The following is a 23041-nucleotide window of genomic DNA, read 5'->3' as shown; positions in this document are numbered from 1 at the left end:
GCTTTCCAGCAACACCAGCCACCAGGACTTTTCCAGCCACTCCAGCACACCAGCACTCACCAGCACTCACTGCAGAGTAACTTCTGTATAGTACCACACCAACAAAGTCCAGTGGTAAACTATTTACAGATTTATTTACAATATATACAATCCACTGACAAACTGTCTGCTCCGCCAAACACCATATCCAAAAGAGAGAATGTACAGAGCAGTACTTGTCCACTTATATACAACAATTGTCCAATCAGCTACGTGCTGAGTCATTGTCACTGACCTAATCCCTTATCAGGTCTTAACCGGTCAGAACCTGTTATCAGCCGCTTGCCTGCTGTCACTTAGATCATCATGATCTGACTGCTGGATATTAACATCCAACAAGGGAAACCTTTACCTTTAGTGCATATGCTGCCCTGACCTGGATAAGCCAGGCTAGACTGATTTTGTCAGAACTCTGAAGCTAAGCAGGTTTGGCCATGGTGAGTACTTGGATGGGAGACCGCCAAGGAAGACCAGGGTTGCTATGCAGAGGCAGGCAACGGCAAACCATCTCTTGCCTTGAAAACCCTACAGGTTTTTGCAGACTTGATGTCTCCCCAAAATATATGCTACAATCACTGATCCTCTCTTAATAAGGTATCAGAATGGATGCAGAAAACATGGTTTTTTAAATGGATGCCTAAAACGTGGTTGTTTGTCAGCTCCAGGGGTATGTGGGAAATCCGATGTCAGATGTCCCGGTGTTTAATGTTACAAGGCGGCCGAGAGAACCCCAGTTTGACTGTTTCACTTGCAAAGGAAGGTTTAATCATTCTTCTGTACCATTTCCCCGACAGAAATCACAAACCAGTCGACTCAGATCCATATATTTTTTTCCTTCTTGGACTAATAGCAGGAGGAGGAGGAGTAGTAGTTGCTTTTTATACCCCACACTTCAAGTCTCAAAGCAGCTTACTATCACCTTCCCTTCCTCTCCCCATAACAGACACCCTGTGATGTAGGTGGAGCTGAGAGAGCTCTGAGAGAACTGTGACTGACCCAAGGTCACCCAGCTGGCTTCATATGGAGGAGTGGGGTATCAAATCCAGTTCTCCAGATTAGAGTCTGCCATTCTAAATCACTACACCAAGCAGGGCAAGGGAACCATAGTGGCAAAACCATGCAAAAAGAAGAGTTAGTGCAAGGACCACAGACTCACTTCCAATGCTTCCTTAAAATAAAAAATAGAGATTTTCTGGGGGGGGGAGCATTAGGGGGACACTGCAATTCCAACTGACTTGCTCTTACAGTTCCATTTTCTGCTGCAGTTTACAGAGGAAAAAAGGAATAAACATGCTGTACTTAGGAGTCCCATCTTCCCACTTGATCTTGGCAGTTAATGTGATTTCTCTAAAGCAGGTCACTGCACATACACACTCCCGTTTACTTTGGGCCAATGCAAACCTACTGGGGCATGAAAAATTACATTGCTTCACATGGCATCCAGAAGATGATATATGTCACTGCAGTATCATTTAAGATGCCTATTTGAATGCACATCTTTCCCTTTTTTTTAGAAAAAATATTAACCGTTTTACAGAAGAGAACTGCAGAGCAGCTAACATGCGTGGCATTGCATGTGTAGCCTTGGCATTTCAATTTACACCATCTGGCAGCTGGAGAAAAATGACTGAATGATGGTTTTCTGAAGAAAATCAATGTTATTTTCTAAGTGTAAACATACTTGAACATAATGCCAAAGTATATTAATATTAAGATGGATTTAGGGGTAGTTTAGGATAGACATTAGTGTTCCATAAATTAAAGGTAAAGGTTCCCTTGCTCGAAAGCCAGTCGAATCCGACTCTAGGGTTGTGGTGCTCATCTCCGTTTCAAAGCCAGCACTGTCCGAAGACATTTCCGTGGTCATGTGGCCGGCATGACTAAACACCAAGGCACACGGAACGCTGTTACCTTCCCACCAAAGTGGTACCTATTTATCTACTTGCAATTTCTTGCTTTCGAAGTGCTAGGTTGGCAGGAGCTGGAACTAGAGACGGGAGCTCACTCCGCCATGCGGAACACTCGGGTCTCAAGCTGCTGAACTACCGACCTTCCACAGCCTGCAGTTCAGCATCTAAACCACTTGAGCCACCGCAGCTCCTTAGTGTTCCATACCAGGCTCCATACTGGGTAATTCCGTTATGAAAAACCAAACAGTTCTCCATCGTCCCATGTGCCTCCCCACCCTTTCCCCCCTTCTGAAAAAAGGACCCTGTAAAGAACTGCTGTCTAAAGCTCACATTTGCATAAACCACCTTGAAGAAATGACTGCTGTGATGGAATTCAGCATGTTTCAGAAATGTACAGTGCCTATGGCAATAGCATAAACTTCCGGAAATGTGCTCATCTCCTACCCCAGACAGTGCAGTAAGGAAATTACAGAAGAGAGGAATCTGGATGTCATGATGTCCCTTAAGAGAGTTACAGGTGCCAGTTTGTTTGTTTAGAAGATTTTAACTCAACCTTCTCCAAAAGATGTCTCGTGGTGGCTGAGATTCAGATGTTACAGTGTTGCCATTAAACTTCTTTTCCGTGTAAACACAGTTGTTGCTGGGCTTGTGTGTAGCCTTGGTTGTCCCACCTCAATTCGCCTCTAATTCATGGTGCTCGTTCGAACAGGTCCTGCTATGATCCAGCTGCAGTGCAGCATGATACCCAAATACATGTGCCTCCGTGAACTAGAGTTTATTTACTCCACACAAATCAGGCTTCTAAACTGGGATTTAACTGAGGTTGAGAATCCCAGCAGGTGGAGAACGCAAACTACAATTTTCTGAAGTGCCTACAATCAGACATCAAAGCAAACTGAAGTTCGTCAGACCAGAAAGAGTTCAAGTGTTGTGTGCAGCAGGAGATGGGAACAGAGAGAGAGGCACATGTAAGCACAGCAGGTGAACTGTGTTTATGGTTGATTGGCGTTTTATTACACTACATCATGATGCCTTTTTGCAGTTGCCATGTTTGGATGGGGCACTTCAGTATGTTCAGTGCGCCAACTGGGGATGTAGAAAGGGAATATTCTTCAAGGGGAACATACTGTGTTACTTAGTTTGCATTGCCACTGATAATGTCCTTCAATGTGAGCCTGGTGCCACGATTGTAATAATGACGGTCCACTAGCCAGCCATCCACTGAACGTGAGCCTTTAAGCAGTTGACCCATAAAACCCGCACTAGTACAGGTTGGAGTGATCAGCACTGATGTCTGCAGCTGTGTTAGAAGTGCGATGGCGAGAGGTCATTTCTACACTACATCAGTCTTACTTGAAAAGATACACCCTATCCTGGGGTATGCATCATCCATCTGCTGTCCATGCTGGATCTATAGTCATTAATCATTCAGACACCGAATAATTGTATCAGCATAAAAATATGCATATTAGGAAGCTCAGTTGACTAAAGTAAGGGCACTTAACACTGCCCTGGGTAAAAGTTCTTATTTTTAAATTTTACTTTAGAATTTAATAGTCATGGAATAATTACTGCATGCATTATTACTTTAGTTTGCCTTCACTGAGATGCCTGCATTTGTGTTCTGTACCACCTTTGATCATTGCCTGTCTGCCCTTGCATATAAAATCACGTGATTCAGATCCAGCCTGTTTTCACTTTGCTACAAAAAAGTAAAAAATGTGCAGTTTTAGAAATTATTGCCATGGATTTTCTACTTTAGCTAGGTCCGTATTAAATCCATTCACAAGCCTCTAGCTAAGCATCTATGTATGTCATTGAAAGAACAAGTAGTTCTGAACGTGGCTGTGAATATAGGATAAAATGTTATAGCATTGATGGGAGAGGTGGAGGATCAGATATTAATCCTACACATTCCTTTTGCCCAGAAGGAACCTTTGTAGTCAAATGTTCTTACCTTTTTATTCCATTTGCATTATAATATGTTGCTGTGTGTGTGTAAAGTGATGTCAAGTCACAGCCAAACTATGGTGGTCCCATAGGGTTTTCAAGGCAAGAGACAAACAGAGGTGGTTTGCCATTGCCTGCCTCTAACACATTGATAGCAAGATTTAAAAATCATAGGAACTTTTTACTGGATCTTTGTGCCACCCAATTCAAACTTGTTTGAGCCACTTTGGTGTAGTGGTTAGGAGCGCGGACTCGAATCTGGGAGAACCGGGTTTGATTCCCCTCCCCTACACATGCAGGTGCTAGTGTGACCTTGGATCAGTCACAAGTTCTTTCAGAGCTGTTCTCTCAAGGGTAGTTCTCGGGACAGCTAACCGGGTTTCACCTACCTCACAGGCAGTGTTCCCTCTAAGCTGAGTTAGTGTGAGCTAGCTCACAGTTTTCTAGCCTCTGGCTCACACATTTTTGTCTTAGCTCAGGAAGGATGGCTCCAGAGCAAACTAATTTATGCAGCAGCCAAATTGCTCACTCACCACTTTAATGCCAGTAGCTCACAAAGTAGAATTTTTGCTCACAAGACTCCACAGCTTAGAGGGAGCATTGCTCACAGGGTGTCTGTTGTGGGGAGGGGAAGAGAAAGGAATTGTAAGGTGCTCTGAGAATCCTTTGGGTAGTGAAGGGCAGGGTATAAATCCAATTTTCTCCTCCTCCTTCTCCTCCTCCTCCTCCTCCTCCTCCTTCATATAGTGTGATCTTGTTGCCACCTGAACATATCCCTTACTTTTCTGAAATTTCTTACAAATATTATGTTGTAATTTTATTTTGGTGTTTGATTATTTTATTTCTCGCTTTCTCTTTTCAAATTTTCTATCCTATCTGCGATAAACTCTTTGCTGTAATTAACAGTTGACGTCAAAGGCCGATTTCAGCCAGTGGACAGATCTGTGTGTCATTTTTGCTGACTGCCCCCTCTCACTGCAGACCCCACCTTTGCCCCCACATGCTGTCCTTCTGAGTCACCCTATAGGAGCAACTTTTGGGAAACATGACAGGCTGCACCAAGGTGGGGGGGGGACAGGCATCAATTGTCTTTCCCTTCTGCTTGTTGAAGTGACTGAAAATGACCTTTGGATTTCACCCCAAGCCTTTTGTTGGGCAGGCATTAAGTGAGATCATCAAGTAAACTGGTCAACAAATATTGGAATGTTCTGCTTCTAGAGAAACAGCGGCTTCTGTATGTCCTCCCATGTACTTCAAATGGTTCTAGGATCCATGAAAATACTACCAAAATTCGTCAAGAAATTGAAATCAGTTCCTTTTCTCTCCGGCCTCCATCTTGGGACAGTGTGTGACTAGAGATGTGAAGGCCCGGAAAAAAACTGGAAAAATTAGGAAAAAAACCAGTTTTTCCCAAACCAATTTTCCAAAAAATTGAAAAAAGAAAAGAAAAGAAAAAAATTGATTATGGAACGTTTTATTTTAACATGATGAATAAAATATTTTAAGACAAGGTGGTCAAATATTTTCCAAATCATTTCTAAAATATATATATATATATATAGTATCAGATTGATCTAATTTCTGTGCACTGAGGACAAGCAAGTCCTAGGTTACAAACTGAACTCTCCAATGCAAGAACAAGATGCATTTCTTCCTTTAGGAGGTGCAATTGTCAGAAGAAAATAAAAAAGTTTCCGTTTTGTTTTTGCATGTGGGTGGGTATTCTGCTTGTAATAATTGTTTGGATACACTATATTTTTAATATGCTAGTTGTGATAATTTCATGCCAAGTAAAAATGTCCATAGTCATATTTTATGTTCCTAAAGTAACAGAATGACTTTCAATCTAGAAAAGACAAAAGAAATGTTAATGTAGCATTTTTCAAAATTTCCGGAAATTTTACAACTCTATGTGTGACTGCTGGAACCATGCAGCTCTTCATTCATGCATAGAATCTGCACACCCTTGAGGTGTCTGGGCAAGAAACGGTTGCTCACCTAAAGGCTCACATTGAGTCCTTGGAAGGCATCACACCTGAAGATCAGGTGGTTCTCTTGGGTGGGACTCCCTTGGAAGATTATTGGCCAGTGCGATATCAGTGGTGTCACAACCATGGAAGCTGCTGCTCGCATGCTGGGAGACAACGTCCACGACTCCTTAACTTGTGCTGGCAAAGTGAGAGTCTGGACCCCTAAGGTTGCAAAGCAAGAGAAGAAGAAAAAGAAAACCGGTCATGCTAAGAGGCCCATGCAGTACAACTGCCGCTTTGTCAACATTGTGCCAAGCTTCAGCAAGTAGAAGGGTCCCAATGTTACCTGATAAATCTGATATTTGCTTGAGAAAAAAGAAATTGAATCAGACTAGTATGTTTGAGAGGAGATTACTTGTGTCTCAGATCAACCAGGGTCAGGGCGCTGTCCATCAAATGCAAGGGTACATTAGTTTTGTGCCAGTCTGGGAATCAACAGAGCCAAACTCAATCTGGGTCACTGGAAGCAAGCATAGCTCTGTACCTTCATCAGATAAGAGTATGCCACTGTCTCTGTGTGCTGTCACTAGTGTCAATGACTTATCTCTTTGTTCTTCCCCCGTTCATAACCTAAGATTAATATTAGTTTCTGTTGCAACATAGTTTTAGAATTCATACTGTACTGCTTATCTCAAATGTACCAACTGCAAGACTGGTACCCATCTAGCCTAATATCTGATGGCTACATGTCGTCATCACTGATGATTCAGAGAAAGTGTATGAAAACCTACAGGGCAGTTGTAGGAGTTCTTCATCTTATGTCGTTGGCACTCAGCTTCAAGCAGTTATTTTAAGAAGGGTGCCCTTTGTATGTGCCACATTATAATTTTATTAACCTAGCAACAGGCGTGAATATAAGCACAAGATCCACTGTTAACCTCTTATGCACAGTTTATATTTTAGAATTAATTGAAACAAAGCTCTTAATTATAGCCTTTTGTATTCTTACTCATAGAATTTTAGAGGATTCTGAGCATCATTTCCCGTCTTTATTCATGATATTTGCTTCAAATTTATCGCAACCATTTTAAATGGGGTTTTACAAAGTGCATGGGTCATTTAGTGGGTTTAAAACAGGATTAATATAAATGTAATATTAAAAAAGAACCCGCAGTAGGTCCCTTAGCCATGGTGTGATCCTGGCTTCCTTTGCCGACATACACACCAGCAAACGTAATGCTTTTTCAGCTTTTAGTTTTGCCCCTCCCTCCATTTTTCAGTATTATTTTGTAAACCTCTGCATGTACTGTTCATTCATATTTACAGTTCATTCATATCGCTATTAATAAAAAGGAAACTTTGAAAAACAAGGCATATTATTTATATCTTACTGATCAATCAGACAGTGCTTGTGCATAGCCAAGACTCTGGTGCAATCTTGCAGAACCTGTTTTCTCTGAGCTCAGCCCTGTAAAAGAAAGGTATCATTTGGACTAAAAACAGTGAGGCCGCTTCCAACTTGGCCTTCTTAATTTTATTTTTTTATTATTTTATTTATTTAATTAATTTATATTCTGCTTTTCTCCCCAATAGGGATCCAAAGCAACTTCATCATTCTCAAGTCTTCCATTTTAGCCTCACAGCAACCCTGTGAGGTAGGTTAGGCTGAGGGAATTTTACTCTAATAGGTATTTTTATCCTAATAGACGGAAATTGTATCACTACATCATGAGTTCACTGAATCATGGGCAGAGGGTGATTGCTTAAGAAGAAGAGATTGGATTTATACCCCCACCCTTCACTCAGAGTCTCAGAGCGGATTACAAACTCCTTTCCCTTCCCCTCCCCACAACAGACACCCTGTGAGGTAGGTGGGGCTGAGAGAGCTCTGAGAGAAACTCCTCTTTCAAGAAAACCTCTGACAGAACTATGGCTTGCCCAAGGTCATCCAGCAGCTACGAGTGGAGGAGTGGGGAATCAGACCCGATTCTCCCAGATTGCAATCCGCGCACTTAACTACTGCACCAAACTGGCTGTGGTGTTTGTGGTGCACCAGAAACCTTTCTGCTGTTCTAGGACTCCAAAAAATAGAGTGTTGTTTCTTAAGGGGGGGGGACCAGTGTGGTGGAAAGTGCTGTCAAGTCACAGATGACTTAAGGTGATTTCAAGGCAAGAGACATTCAGAGGTGGTTTTGCCATTGCCTTCCTCTGTGTAGTGATCCTGGACTTCCTTAGTGGTCTCTCATCTAAGCATGAACCAGGGCCGAGCCTGCTTAGCTTCCCAGGTCGGATAAGATTTGGCAAGTCTGGCCCATCCAGGTCAGGGCAAGGTTGTCAGCCTCCATACCAATTGACTTGCCTGCCATTAATAAGATAAGATGGCTTTGAGGTTTGGGTGAGGTTTGGAGGTAGAGTGTGGGAATGAGTGTAAAGACAGAAATGCTGTCTTGGTTTTCAGTTTGGTTTTGAAAAACCACATTGATCTCTGCTGGATCTGGTTGCCGGTCTGGGCTGGCTTTCCTCCCCGCAGCAAGCAAACAAACAAAGCAAGGTGGGTGGGTGTGGCCGGCCCATGATTGGTGGTGCACAGCTGTAAACTTGGTAGGGTGGGGGTCCGGCTATATACTGTGGATTGAATCAGAGTGTTTTTATATTTCAGTTCAGTAGTGCAAAGTATTTTAACAACCCAGATGCTCTTGCTTAGATTTCCAGCCTGGGTTAGTCATCAGTGAACGACCACTTCAGGGGGCCCAGTCTAAATTTAAATGAACAATGGTGGGTGATGTTTTCACTCTGGGAAAACAAAAATGGAGATTAAATGCTAAACAGTCTTATTTTCTTGAACTTGGTGTTTATTTAACCCCATACAAAAAGTGCCACTATCCAGTGGCGTAGCGTGGGTTGCCAGCGCCTGGGGCAAGGCAGGTTTTGCGCCACCTAACCTGTGGACTGTTGCCACTCCCTGAGTCCCTTCCACCAGTCCAGTATTCCCCTTATTCCCCAAGCACATGTATTATATTTTAAGGCGCCCGTTGCAACTCAGTGTGGAATTACGAATTTTAATTATAATTTTTATGCAAGTTATGGAACATTTCAGTACCGGTATCTTCAAACGGGAAATCATGCTTTTAATAGGCATTATGTATGTAAGGATTACATGAGGAGAGTATGGCTGCAATTAGCAAGAAAAATACTGTAAAACGTGGCAACGTTTATTTGCCCCATCATGTTGAAAAACTCTGTAGAATGTTCGAACATTGGGAAATTTTCTGTGTGAGGGGCAGGGTGCACTATTTTTTATTTACTATTACTACTTTCTCTATATTTTTTGAAATTTTGCACCCAGGGTGACCGCCCCTGTGGCCTTCCCCACACTACGCCACGGCTACTATTATAGAAGATGATGGATCCCATCTCAAGACATTATATGGGTTTACTCTCTCCTCTTTAAATTAAAGGAATATGGTTAGGAATGTATTTGTGTCAGATTCCATAGGATGCACAGAAAAATATGAGGGGGAGATGGACGCACTATTGCTGTGTCTCCTGAACAATGAAAGCCCTTGTTTAGTTTCAGAGACTTCACCAAGTCTGAATTATCTTCAGATGTTTTTTGACATCTTAATGAAATGAATAAGTCAAGCAAGGGAGATAGAAGCTAGTCCTACTCCCAGAGATGTATACGTTCAGCACATTACTGCAGAAAGCCTCTGTGCATGTGCAGGGTATTTTGTATAGCTGAGCGGGAATGCTGCAAAAAACAGGGTCCTGATCACATGGAGGTATCTACATGCATGGGGGAGATGCTCATTGCAGCCATTCAGCTAAATATGTACATGTCATGGGGGAAGACAAATATCTGAAGAGGGATTATGCCCATTTTTTCCCAGTTGTTATGCTTTTCAGCAAACTTGTTTTAAGTTTTTTGTAATGCCAAATGTCAGATGCTGGGTACTCCCCTGATACCACACGTGGAACACATAGCAGCCCTTAGAAATGCCTCCTTTGACAGGTTACGTAGGTGTTCCATTGCTTACTTGCTGCAGTCAGCCGAGAAAGAGAGATGGCTTTGAAGAGACCATTACAAACATACCGTCAGTTCATCACATGGAACAGTGTTGCTGAAGTGACCTACTTTTCTTGCTTTTGCGTTCAGAAGGCTAATCCTGTTTAGCATTGCTGGGAGGGAACAGGCACACCAAAAGAGTGTTCTGACTTGTGCAGATGGCAGAGTCTTTGCTGATGAATGTTTGTTTAAATTGTTTGTTCGTGAAGTGTGACCAGGACATCAGTTTGAACTCGGGTAGCAGAGACGGCCTATTTTTGCAAAGGGCAGATTAGCGGCAAATATTCATAAGAAGTGTCTGTTCATACATATTTGCACTACAACTTTAATCCCGGAGCTAGTCCCAAAGCTATTAAGTGCAAGCAAACAAAAGAAGCCAACTGATCTAAAACTGTTCTTGTTGTGCGTACAACATCAGGGTTGGCTTCATCGCTTGATTCACTATTGAAAAATAATACAATAGCAGTTAAACAACCGACAGTAGTAATTATAACAATGGAGGACACAGCCCGAAGAGTGGGAAATGCTTCAGTGGTGCTGATACTGCAGAGGGGCAGAGGCATTCATTTATTTGTTCCAATTCCAGCTCACTATCCCTAACCCGCTAAAACCAAACTTCAATAAAATTATGAACTAAAATAAGCATTAACCCATTCATATTCTAAAATACAGAACCTGAGTCAAAACTACTCTGTATTTGTTTAGCCCCGTCTTCTAAACGTAGTTCAAATAAAACTATTTTCCATTGCTTCTGGGAAAATGCACAGGTTCAAGCCTCTGTGTGAACCAAGAGAACAAAGTAGAGGGATAGGTGTGATATTTCTTTTCAGGCATTAGTGGCATGGATGACAGAATAATAAGGGGATACTCTAGGACAGTGATGGTGAACCTTTTAGAGACCGAGTGCCCAAACCGCGACCCAAAACCCACTTATTTATCACAAAGTGCCAACACGGCAATTTAGCCTGAATACTGAGGTTTTACTTTAGAAACTTTATTTCTACATTAACTTAAGAGGATCCAAACAAAGTAAGGAAAGCAATCCCAAATGCTTTCATTTACTTAAAATTATTTGGCAGAGAATTTGACACTTTAATGATGGTCTTGGCCTGGCTGGGGCGATGGCACGCGTGCCCACAGAGAGGGCTCTGAGTGCCACCTCTGGCACCCATGCCATAGGTTCCCCATCACTGCTCTAGGATGACCTCAAAGATCACAGCAGAACATCATGGAGAAAGTGTTCTCCATGGCATGCAAACACTCAGGTCATTCACAGTGAAATCATAAACAGAGTAACACCCCTCTAAGTCCATTGTCATCAGTGGGCTAAGCCTGTTTTGATGTCTAATGAGCTCAGTCCCAGTCCCCCAGACCCAGTTTATATTCCCTGCAGTCACACATAAACTGTGGAGAATTGCCTTTAAAAGAGCACAGGAGCCAGTTCTGCTCAGAACTATGGGCAATTCTGCATCTAGCATTCACTCTACATTTTCTCAACTGGGAGGAAAAAGTGCAGCTCAAAACCGCATTGAGATACCTTGGGCAATGCTGTACCGCCCGCAAAGTCACCTGTGAATGGCCATAAAATGGCCCTAAATCTATGCAGAAGGTACCATACAATCCAATGATCAAAGGAAGCAAAAGCAGCATGGAGTGTGGAGGCAACCATAAAATCTTACGATCAAAGGAAGTGAAAGCAGCATGCAATGAAGAGGGGAATTTCTGTTCCAACGTGGGTTTGCTAAAACAACGGAGGGAAAAGCCAGTGCAGAATCAGCCTATGTCAGGGAGGGGGGAGGGGATCCTGCCTCAGCCCTGCACTGCTTTCCTGAGCCAGGGTGGGTATTAACTTGTCCCATTCTGGAGCAGCTCGTGTAGAATCAGCCCTCTGCGCCATTTTAAATGGGCAGTTCCCCACAGTGCCTGTTTGACTGTGGGGGAACATGACCTATTAAAAGTTGCAACGTCTAGTCTGAGCCTTAGAAGGGTGTAACTCTGCTTAGGATTGCACTGCTGGATCTTTGTAGGTAAAGAAGCTTGCACCTTGAATTGAGTAAACAAGTCTGGGGATGGGGGTGGGAGAGTGAAGAGTCTTGAGCAATAGGATACCTGTTCTTATTGACCTATTTATCACTGAGTGACCTGTAAGAAGGTGAACTGCTGCATTCTGCACTAGTTGAAGCATCCAAACATTTCTCAAATACAGCACCACAAAAAGCATATTGCAGTAAGGCATGACTTCTAGACTTTGGGAGCCATCCTAAGCTGGTCTACTCAGTGGGACTTACTCTCAGGAAAGTTTTTTTAGGATGGCGGTCTGTCTAAATCAGACAAATGTGGTTGCAGCTTTCTTATGAGAGAGAACTGGTAAGCAGTATGTTTGGCCGTGTATAGCCATGGATCCAAGAGCAACCCAGTGCTGAAAATGTAATGACTGGGGTTGTAATCCTAAGAAAACATAATGGGAGCAAGACCCATTGAATATGGTAGGACTTACTTCTGGGTACACGTGCATGGCACTGTAAGACTGTTTGGGGTGTTTAAGAAGTAGCAACAACACGATCTGTAAGTGCTGTGTTATAGAACCCTCAGATTACTTTTGACTGAATAGATACATAGGGCAGCTTACAAACAGACCATTGAACAACAGTGGAGTCTAATGTAGGAATACTAATTAATACCTGTTATTTAGGTTTTACAGTCATAAGAGACTGACAAATGTTGCTTCTCTCTCTTTGTTATGCACCCTAATTTGTGATAACATGGTACAACTTTAGCCATCTTGAAGACACAGCTCTGTGATTTAGAATCGTAGAGTTGGAAGGGACCTCCAGGGTCATCTAGTCCAACCCGCTGCACAATGCAGTAAATTCACAAATACCTCCACCCCAGTACTTCTTAGTCATTCTTTTATTCTCTTAATACATTATAATTCAGCTTTCATTGTTTATCTTTTCTCTCTTTCCAGTCCTTACTTTCTTGCTTCGGCTATATTGTCTGGCTCATACATTTATATCCTTGAGAATTCTCAGAGGTCACTCCTTACTTACCCAACCCTAGAGCTGATTCCCTTGTATCTGGATTTAGTTGGAGAGTCAGTAGGGTTTCCAGGTCCCCCCCCCCCGGCCACTGGCGGGGGGCAGGGTGGAGGGTAGGGTTACCACTTGTCAGCTCCAGGCTGGGAAACCTCTGGAGGTTTGAGGGTGGAGCCTGGGGCAGACAGGGACCTCAGTGGGGTATGACACCATAGAGTCCATCCTCCAATGCATCTGTTTTCTCCAGGGGAACTGATCTCTGTAGTCTGGAGATGAGCTGCAATTCCAGGGGATCCCCAGGTCCCACCTGGAGGCTGGCATCCCTAAGAGTCAGTGATGGCCCTGTACCTAATGCTACATTATCTTAAAAATTCATTAAGTTTTGGGTATATGATTTGGGAGTGGGAATATACTGCTTTTGGATTTTTCTGAATTCAGCATTGTAACACAGACAAGATATGTTGGTAGAAATGTTAAACATTAGAGCTCTGATTACATTAAAAATATTCTGGAGGTCTGGTTGCTCCTTACAAAGGTGAATCCAGAAAATTGTGTTTATTGGAAATTGACAATAAATTATTCTTTTCACACCAAAAAGCCAAATCCTTAATAAAACAAAGAAATTAGCCCTTATGCCAGTTACCCCTGAACTTCTGCTTCTTCTCAGAATTAATTGTCTTTACAATGTGGCTATTCAGCAAATACCCAAATTGATTTTTGCAGTTTCTAAGGTGCTTTTGTACCACCTCAGTTGAAAAATATGGAAATTGATTGTAATTTGAGTGGAAATATAGTCAGATATAAGTTCTACTAAAATGAAGGAATATCTTCCTTTGTAAAACAGGTTAATAGGCAGGTTATCGTGTAACATAGTAAAAGCTGTGCTATCCAGCATTTTGTTATCTGGACAACTCTGGTAACTGGCATTTGTCATAGATAGCAATACAAATCTTCCTTCAGTTAACCAGAAGAATTCTGATAGCCATCTGACATCCATTCCTTGCACTTGTGGGAGTCAAGTTTGTAGACTCATGACTGTGGGTGGAAAGCCCATTTCTACACTTACTAGTCACTACGGGGAGAAGGAAGGCCTGCTCAACTCTGCCTCACATGGTGCTGAAACTCCTGCTTATGGTGAGTGATAAGCTGGGTCTTTCTGCAGTGGTGTGGCTTATGGCGAGGGTAGCTGTGAACCCAGAATCCCCTAGGTACCACAGAGTGTGGCAGAACTGGCTGGGTATCATCTGAGCCAATCTGAGATATGCTGTGAGTGCAGCTTGCCTTGCAAAATAGCTGTACCCTCCCCTGACATCTTGCAGGGGCTGTTTCCCTCACATGATGTTGGGGAGTGAAGGTAGTCTGTTGAGTATCTTACTTGATTTTCACAAATGGTGAATACACTACTTTAATAATGTTTAACTAGGTCTACTTCGTTTTTGCAGAAAGAGAAAAATTCAGCAATCATCAGCTCTTTTAGCCAACAGCCCCCATTCTCAATGGGTGTCAGATGAAGAAGCTTTTTAAATCTATTTATCTATTTATTCTTCTTATTTCTATTCCGCTATCCCCCCACTATCGTGGGGCTCAGAGTGGATCACAACATATGATAAACAGTTTAAATGCAGTTTAGAATACAGTTATAGCATATAAATTTGACAGATTCAAGTTCAAATATTCACATTTAATCAGATGGCATATAATAATACTATCATTGTCCGAGGGGAGAGAAAAAAGGGGAGAAGGGGCAGGAAGAACTATATGAATAGGAATTCTCTTGGCCTCACCTGTATGCTTGGCGGTACATCTCCATTTTACAGGCCCTGCGGAAATCAGCCAAGTCCCGCAGGGCATGGATCTTGCTTGGAAGTACATTCCGCCAAGCTGAAGCTATTACTGTATGTATACTATATAATATATTATATATATTATATTATATTACTATATAATCGTTCCCCTAGCAGTGTCTAGTACATGTGGGAAGACAACAGAGTGAGAGAAAGGAATGGAAGAGGGGAGCAAAGGAGGAATGTGAGTAAATACACTTACACCTTTTGAGACTGTGGCCAAAAGTGTTAGATGAGGTGTAGGAAACCCCTAGTGAGGATAATGAACAGCTGTATGCCCCTGAATTACTGGCCGTGCCACTGGAGCCCAGCTCTCTCCCAGGCCTAGTATAATCCTCATGATCTCTCTTCTCTGTGGCTGGGGGGAAGAATGGTAAGGCCCCTTCTATCCCTCTGCCATGGTCCCAATCTGAATTTGACCCCTACAGCACTTTGGAAATTAGATCCCCCAGAAGCTGACATCTGAGTGTCGGAAATGAGACTCAGGTCAAGGGAAGCCAGACCCAATTTAGGAGGGGGGGGGAGTTGTTTCCAACACACAAAGGGATCAGAATTGCAGCCTAAATGTGCCTGTTGTCTGGCCAAGGCCCCGGTCACACGAAAGGGTTTGGGACGGGAGAGGGACGGATCGGGGGTGCAGCAAACGGGCACGATCCCACTGCAACATCTGGGAAACGTTGCGCGCCCGTCCCCGATCCGGCCCTTTCGGCTGAAAAACCACATCAACAAAAACCCACCTCCGGAGGTGGTCTTACCGGAACGGCTGCGGCAAGTGCGGCCGTGGGATCGCCGGCGCGTCCTTCTGCCGGCGCATCCCCAGCTCCTGCCAAACTGCGCATGCTCAGACATGCGCAGTTCGGCAGCCTCCCGTTGTTGTCTCCCCGGCATCTGATCATGCCGGGGAGCAATTGCGCAGCAGCTCACGAGATCTGTATGATCCCGCCGCCGCGTGCCTATTTTGGTGCAGCTTTTAAAAGCCGCACTTTTGCCCGACTTTTTTTTCCCGTGTGGCAGGGACCCAACATAAGCAAATAAACAGAACCAAGCCATTATTCATAGAGTGACAAAAGACAGTTAGGTGTCATAATGAGTTAAGTAAAGCAACAGTAATTCTGTCTGAAATCTAGTCATTACAAAAAGCTAGTAAAACAATGTTTTATATTTATCTTAAATTCTTTCAACAGAAAAAGCTGCTTAGACAATCTAATGGATGAGGATGAAAAAGACAGGGCGAAGAGGTAAGCGCTCCTCCATTCTTTTTTTCCTCTTCTCGTGTAAAACTGTCAACTTTGTGGGATACCTAATTGCTTGCTTGCTGAAGATTCTTCGCTCATTTAACAAATCAATAAGAGAGAAGACAGAAAGCTATAAAATAATAACAACTTGAAAGACTAGTGAAATTCAAAGCACTTGTTTGCCATTCTTCGAAAATAAAGGCTCATCAGAATTAATTTCTGTGAATAAAGTCAGTGTGACGCACACATACATAAGCACAACACCTTTGTTCCCATGACGCCCATATTCCTGGAGTACTTGAAATTTCTTTTTCAACAAAGCGACGGAGAAATCATAAAGATACAATGGGTACTAGATCAGTTTCTGTTATGAGAAAAATTAAATACATGGAAGATGCTTAGGGCACTTTGTAGCCCGGGCAAAGCTTATCTAATACATGTAGCCCAGAAGTCTGGGACAATCAATCATTTACTTCTATTCAAATGGACCGTCTGCTTTCCCAAAACACTGTCTAAAGCGATACGTAATAAAATGTAGATAAAAACCGCAATGAAACGTCATACAATTAAAACTAAAAACCAATGTACAGTCCATGCTTGAGTAGAAAGGAAAGATTTCACGTTTCTCATTTGGAAGTTGGTTCTAGAAGAGAGGTACCACAGTGGAAGAGATTTTTATCCCACATTCCCCTCAGCTGAACACTCTGGATAGGTAGAAAATGAATGAGCTTCATACCTATGGATCTGCTAGAAACTCACAGGAAGCCAGTGCAGGTTGGTGTCAAATGCCCTTTCCTTCAGAGGTGTAACAATAAATGGCACTTGGGATCACAGAGGCCTCTTGGGAATCTAGCAGCAAAAAACAATACTAGGCTGCATATTTTCTCCTTAAGAAAGTGTGATTCCCATCAAGAAGAGGTAAACATTGCCTCCCTGAGGTAATCATCAGATCCTGAGGTCATTCTAATCCTATTCTGGGCTTTGGACACCTGGTTCTGGGTAGATGCAGACATCTTGCTTATAGCGAATGCCCAACTCATGGGGAAATTGCATTTTCCTGTTGGTCAAATTGATATTTGCTGCTGTTGGATGAATATGACTAGTGTGGCTAATCCAAAGTGCACTAAAACTCTACTTGACAAGCACAGGCACATTCCACCCTTGAAGCAGTGAATATTTGAACTTAGAAGTCCTGAATATGTATAACTTGATACAGTTCAATATCACTTTGTTGTAGGTGTTAGGAGTACGGACTCTAATCTGGGAGAACCGGGTTTAATTCTCCACTCCTGCACATGCAGCTGCTGGTGTGACCTTGGGTCTTTCAGAGCTGTTCTCTCACGAGCAGTTCTCTCAGAGCTCTCTCAGCCCCACCTACCTCACAGGGTGTCTGTCGTGGGGAGGGGAAGGGAAAGGAGATTGTAAGCTGCTCTGAGACTCTTTCAGGTAGTGAAGGACAGGGTATAAGCCCATTTTCTTCTTCCTCTTCTTCTTCTACCTCTTCTTCTAGGTTAAGAGCCTTGAACCAGTAAAACGGGAGCAACAATTCAAAATTTCTGGGTTAATAACCTTAAACTACAACCTAGAAATACTGAATTGTTGGTCCTGTTTTATTAGTTCAAGGCTTTTAACTTAGAGATACTGAATTGTGTCATGTTATGTAGATTCAGGACTTCTACATTCAAACATTCGCTACTTCAAGGGTAGAATGTACCTTTGTTTTTCAAGTAGAGTTTTAGTGCACTTTGTAATAAATACATATATTTTAATTTATTTCTCATAATTTTCTCTCACCCAACCTTTGGGTACCCAACTTTGTTGTTTCTTTAGGTTGGTTTTCCCCCCTTCTGTTTTGATTTAGTGTGGCTAATCCCCTGTACTTTACCTACATCATAGCATTTTGCAAGGAAGGTTGGTTAGAGAAGTATCTGTTCCTTACTTCCTACAATTTAAGGAGTTTCAACTGCAAACAGAGTTTCTGATATGTTAACACTGTCGTACCTGATAAGAGCAAGCTCTCTGGTGGACTTCACCACCAATTCACCACTCATGATAAGTAGCAGCTTTAGTCCTGATTGAATTTCAGGTTCAGGAAGACTAATCTTCTAACGGGACAGAAACACTGTTGTAAGTCTTGGAATGGTGGTGTAGATGAAGAAGGGAGGCTGCTCAACCCCCAAAACTTTCAAAGCATTGTACTATTGATGTTATATCTCTGAGGGGAAACAAGGCAAGAGTTATGGAACCAGAGTATACTCTTGGAAATACAAAGTGTACTATCCTTATGCCCCACTTAGTGTCAAAAGAGTAATGTAATTATGTAAAGGATGCTTGTATTCTGTGGGGACAACAACACAAACTCTCTTTATATCAGGGAAACATTACATATTTCATTTTAGGCCTGGCACAAACACCCAAGCATTATGTACTCATACAATAAATCTGGGGAAGGCACACAAAAGAGATAGCTATCATTTCACATTGGGGTAGAAAGTAGAAAAGTGTCAGGTGCAATAAAAGACTGTAATAACTGTCAGACCTGATTGACATCTGGAGTTTCATAGCAGCTGTTTGCTGTTGGTGTCCCCCCCACCTTCCTGGGTATTTTATCAGTTTTGTGAAGCCAGCAGATTAATTGGCTTATACAGAGCTTTAGATTGCATCTGGTTTGGTTTCCTCGTTTTTCTTCTAAGAATTTCTAGTCAGAGCATTGCTATTTGATGCAGTCTTATCTCTTTTCCTGTTTCTTCATTCCCTGCAGCTTTTCGTTACCAATATAGGTCATGTTACTCTGTTGCCAAGCTCCGTGCTCTCTTTTCTAACACTTGTTTCATCAAGATGCGGAAGTCCACTGTCTTTTATTTTTAAAAAAGGATAGCGATTTACCCCTCATCTACTTACCTGCATACTGCTGCTGGTGTAAATGGTTAATATTTTGGCACCAGCAATACAATAGATAATGAAGCACATTTTGCAAATACAGAATTAAATATGTGCATTTCTTTACGGTTTGTGAGGAGTTTTGGACATGAATGATGCAACTAAATACAAGAAGCATATGTTGGAAGTTCTTGGATTCAGGGACTTCATTAAATGTTGATCTGCAGCTATCCCCATTGCGTGTAGTGTACCCATATGTGTAGCACGTACACTTTTGCCCGCACTGGCTGGTGAAATCACCATGGAGTGAAGTTGATTTTCACATGTTCATTATCTCATTTATGTGTGTCCCTGCATACCGAGGCCCGGTGTTTACCAGTGACGGCAAATTTTATTTGGCTTTAACTGACATGAAAGTGAAACTGACATCATAAAAATATTCAGTTTGTGAAACTGATGCACATTTATTGGTGTCTTCAACATATCATAAACCTGTCAGGGCCACAGGTGAAAATATAAGCCCTGTTTCTAGATCAAGAAACGAATAATGTCATGAAGAAAAAAAGCTCCCCCCCCCCAATATCTTACATGCTTTCTGCATGGTGATTATGTATTTAACATAGGTACAAGGTGATTATGCATGGTGATTATGTATTTAACATAGGTAAAGCACAGGCATCTGCTTTCACTAGGGGTGCCAACCTCCAGGTGGCATCTGGAGATCCCCCCACTATTACAACTGATCTCCTGAAGACCAACATTAGTCCCCCTGGAGAAAGAGAGAGAGGAAGAAAAAAGCTCTCTATCTACTTTCTGTACCCCGTGCATAATTTGATAAGACTGCATCATGTCCTCCCATAGTCATATTTACTCTAAACTGAACAGGCCTTTCCATTTTGGAAAGTTACTCCAATCCCTTTATCCTGATTTCCCAGATACTACAATTCCCACATCTCTTTCATTCCCAGTCTTTGCCAATTCAGATTGTGTCAGTATATATCTATAACTGGGATTTTTTTTGTTCAGTGTGCATCACCTTGCACTTACCCTACGTAGGGCTTCCATTTGTCGTGTTTTTCCCCATTCAGCTAGTTTGGAGAACTTGGAGGGAATACCAACAGATTTGAACTCTGACTCATAGATAAGCTAAGAAGCACGCAGTTACCAGTTTGTTTGTTTTTTAAATCTTCATGTGGAAACACTCTCACCTACCCGTGTGTGTGTATGCAAAATAGTAGAAATTGTACGTATAATACCAGGTTCATGATTTTTCTATAAGAAGGCACAATAGTAGAAATTGTACTTATAATACAAGGTTCATGATTTTTCTATAAGAAGGCACTTATAGAGAAAGACCAAGAAGCTCGCACACATGATTTTGATTTTTTAATTTACCTTTCTGCAGCTGCTTTTACAGATCTTACCTAACGGGGGGGGGACCAGTATTAGAGGTGAGGCATAAGCGCTGTTGAAAGGAAGTTTGAACAAGGAACTGTTTTCCCTTAAGCATCTAACAAATCTCCCCCCCCAAAAAAAACAACAACCCAGGATATTTTTCTCAGATGAAATAATGGATTGGGAACAGTGGGATGTTTTTTAAACTCGCATGAGTTTTTTTTTGAAAGAGTAAGGTTTGGGAGGACAGCTGCTGAGAAACTTTTCAAATATTAGTATGTGTGTGCATGCACACCTCTGAATTGCAGCCAGAGACCTGCTTTACTAGAAAATAAACAAAAGGATAACAACATGGTGGCCAAGTCGCTATGGAAATAATATTAAACTAATTAAGCATTGAATCCTGTGCTGTTATTTCCTAGCTTAGATCTCTTTTCCCTGTGTGATGTTTTCTTTCATAATTCCTGAGTGAAGAAATTAGAGTGGGTGAGGGGGAAAAGAATGACATTTTGAAATTTTGGTCCGATTCCAAATTTCAGTCTTTGGATTTTTATGTAAAGCAAGCCCTACTTTTGTTAGTAATATACCATAAGAAAGAGAATTATTGATGACTCCATTTGGTGTATCTGTGTCCACTTTCCTCCTTTTCCTAGGGCTTCACGCAACAAGTCTGAAAAAAAGAGGCGCGACCAGTTCAATGTTCTCATCAAGGAACTCAGCTCGATGCTCCCAGGAAGTACCCGTAAAATGGACAAAACAACTGTGCTTGAAAAAGTCATCAGCTTTCTCCAGAAACACAACGGTAATAAAATAAATCAGGGGCTTCCTTAAATTCCTCAAGGATTAAAACCTAGCACCCGTTTCCTTATTATGCAACAGAAGAAATGGCAGGCATATTATGAATCATAGGAAATTTAAAATACCAGTACCCTGGTGAGTGTGATAAGCTGAAGAGATATTGCATTTTAGCGAGTTTCAGGTGTGGGACTCATTGAAGTGGTCAATAATTTGTCTGTATGACTTTTCTCTATTAAATTTTTATCTAGCCATCTTGAGCTTTTTGGATGAAAGGCAAAATAAAAAGTCAGTAAGCAGATACTGAGTGAAGGTAATGGAGGAAGAACAGCATATGGGTCCAACAGTATGAAGCATTAAAAGCTTCACATATCCATTAACCTAATACTGGTTGTGACAGAATTTTGCAACCAGTGCTTTGCTTTGAAGGAGAGGATGGATTTTGCCTTTCTTTTGCCCAATCCATTGCAGTGTTAGAATCATCTGTGCAAAATTCTTATAGAAGTCAGGTTCTGCTTGCCAATGTAAAATCTTCCATTTAAGATGCTAAGGTGAGTCTACAGAGAGTTGTGGTGGTTTTTTTTGGGTGGGGGGCTAATATGCTTTGAATGTTGCTTTACATATAGGTAATACAATATTTTATTTGTTCAGAATTCTCATCACAGGCAGAGATCTGTGAAGCTCGGCAGGAGTGGAAGCCCTCCTTTCTTAGTAATGAAGAATTCACCCAGCTGATGTTAGAGGTGACATGAAACAATTTTGCAAACTTATGGATTCTTCCAAAGTAAATGGTGGCTGTAGTTCTGTAAGCAGGATAATTTTAGTTGGCAACTGTAGGGGTGGAGTGAACTCTACCGAATAAAGGCTGGAAACCCCTGCTTCTTTGCATGAGGATCATTGTGTATCCATGTATGCCTGTTTCCTAACATAAAGGCTGAGAAGGTAAATAAGTAAATAAACCCAAAGGAGCCAGCAGCAAAATTTATTTTTAAAAGCAAATTTAAAACTCAACAGGTAGCATGCCTGCTAATCATAAAGCAGGTGCTCTGTAATGGCAAAGAAAATTATAACACCTGTTTTCTTTTTTTGTCTTTTCACATCAAAGCACTATAAGTTAGTATCAATGCTAAAAATCCAGACTTTGAAAAATATGCGTCATGCTAATTAAACTTTCATGCACTTCATGGTTTGGTACAAGGTTGCTTTGGAAGGTAACAAACACAACATACAGTGTAGGCAACCATTAGTTTCCAAAATGCTACCGTATTAGATCAGCAAATTATAATAATTGTCCTAGCAATAAGCAAGAGTGCTTTGACATTTTAAATGGCTGAACTCCATTTGTTGAATACTCTACATGAAAAAAGTCTCTTCCTGCTATATATTTACCTTTTGATGTTATAATAGGAATCTGTAGAAAGCTTTTAGTGATTGTTGTGTTGGCTTGTCCAGAAGTACAAGTCAACTAAGAAAACTGAATTTTTTGTGAGTGTGTTTGTGTACATTTAGATGGATACACAGGGCCTTGTTAATGAGCTCTTCTGATATTAGAAGATAAATTATTAGTGGCAGATATTGCTGCTTTTCTGTTTAGTGGCTTGATAGCTCCATGACCTTACTTTTTTTTTTTAAATGACTGGGGGGGGGGGTGTTTAAATTTCATTGGCTGTTTTATTTCAGTCTGGATATTTTAAATTTTTTATTGTACAATTTATGTAAATTTTATGTAAGCCACTTTAACTTCTCAGCCTTCATAAGCCCATATGGGCTGAGACGGCACAGGAAAAGTTCTGTTTTTTCAAATGAATACATAAATCAAATTACTTTAAATTTAAATTTAGATTGTATATCTTCTTAATGGTTTATTTCACAGAAATGATTATTTGCGAACTTTCTTCCAGCAGTTAACAAGTAGAAGTTCA

General features: G+C 41.6%; 1 protein-coding gene and 1 pseudogene across 1 annotated transcript in view; both read left to right on the top strand.

Moving 5' to 3' along the window:
* The window catches only part of NPAS2 (neuronal PAS domain protein 2), a 98526-nt gene that overhangs the window by 26279 nt on the left and 49206 nt on the right, over positions 1-23041 (top strand). Inside the window, exons 2-4 of the mRNA XM_015422751.1 lie at positions 15999-16052; positions 20978-21126; positions 21771-21862. Of these exons, the coding sequence (XP_015278237.1) occupies positions 15999-16052; positions 20978-21126; positions 21771-21862 (295 nt within the window). The remainder of the gene's footprint in view (positions 1-15998; positions 16053-20977; positions 21127-21770; positions 21863-23041) is intronic.
* Positions 5829-6219, top strand: LOC107120026 (annotated as a pseudogene).

This window comes from Gekko japonicus, unplaced genomic scaffold, assembly GCF_001447785.1.
Source record: "Gekko japonicus isolate JY-2015 unplaced genomic scaffold, Gekko_japonicus_V1.1 scaffold1177, whole genome shotgun sequence".
NCBI classification, from domain to species: domain Eukaryota; kingdom Metazoa; phylum Chordata; class Lepidosauria; order Squamata; family Gekkonidae; genus Gekko; species Gekko japonicus.
The sequence above is the reverse complement of the archived record's forward strand: the minus strand, read 5'-3'. Positions and strand labels throughout refer to the sequence as shown.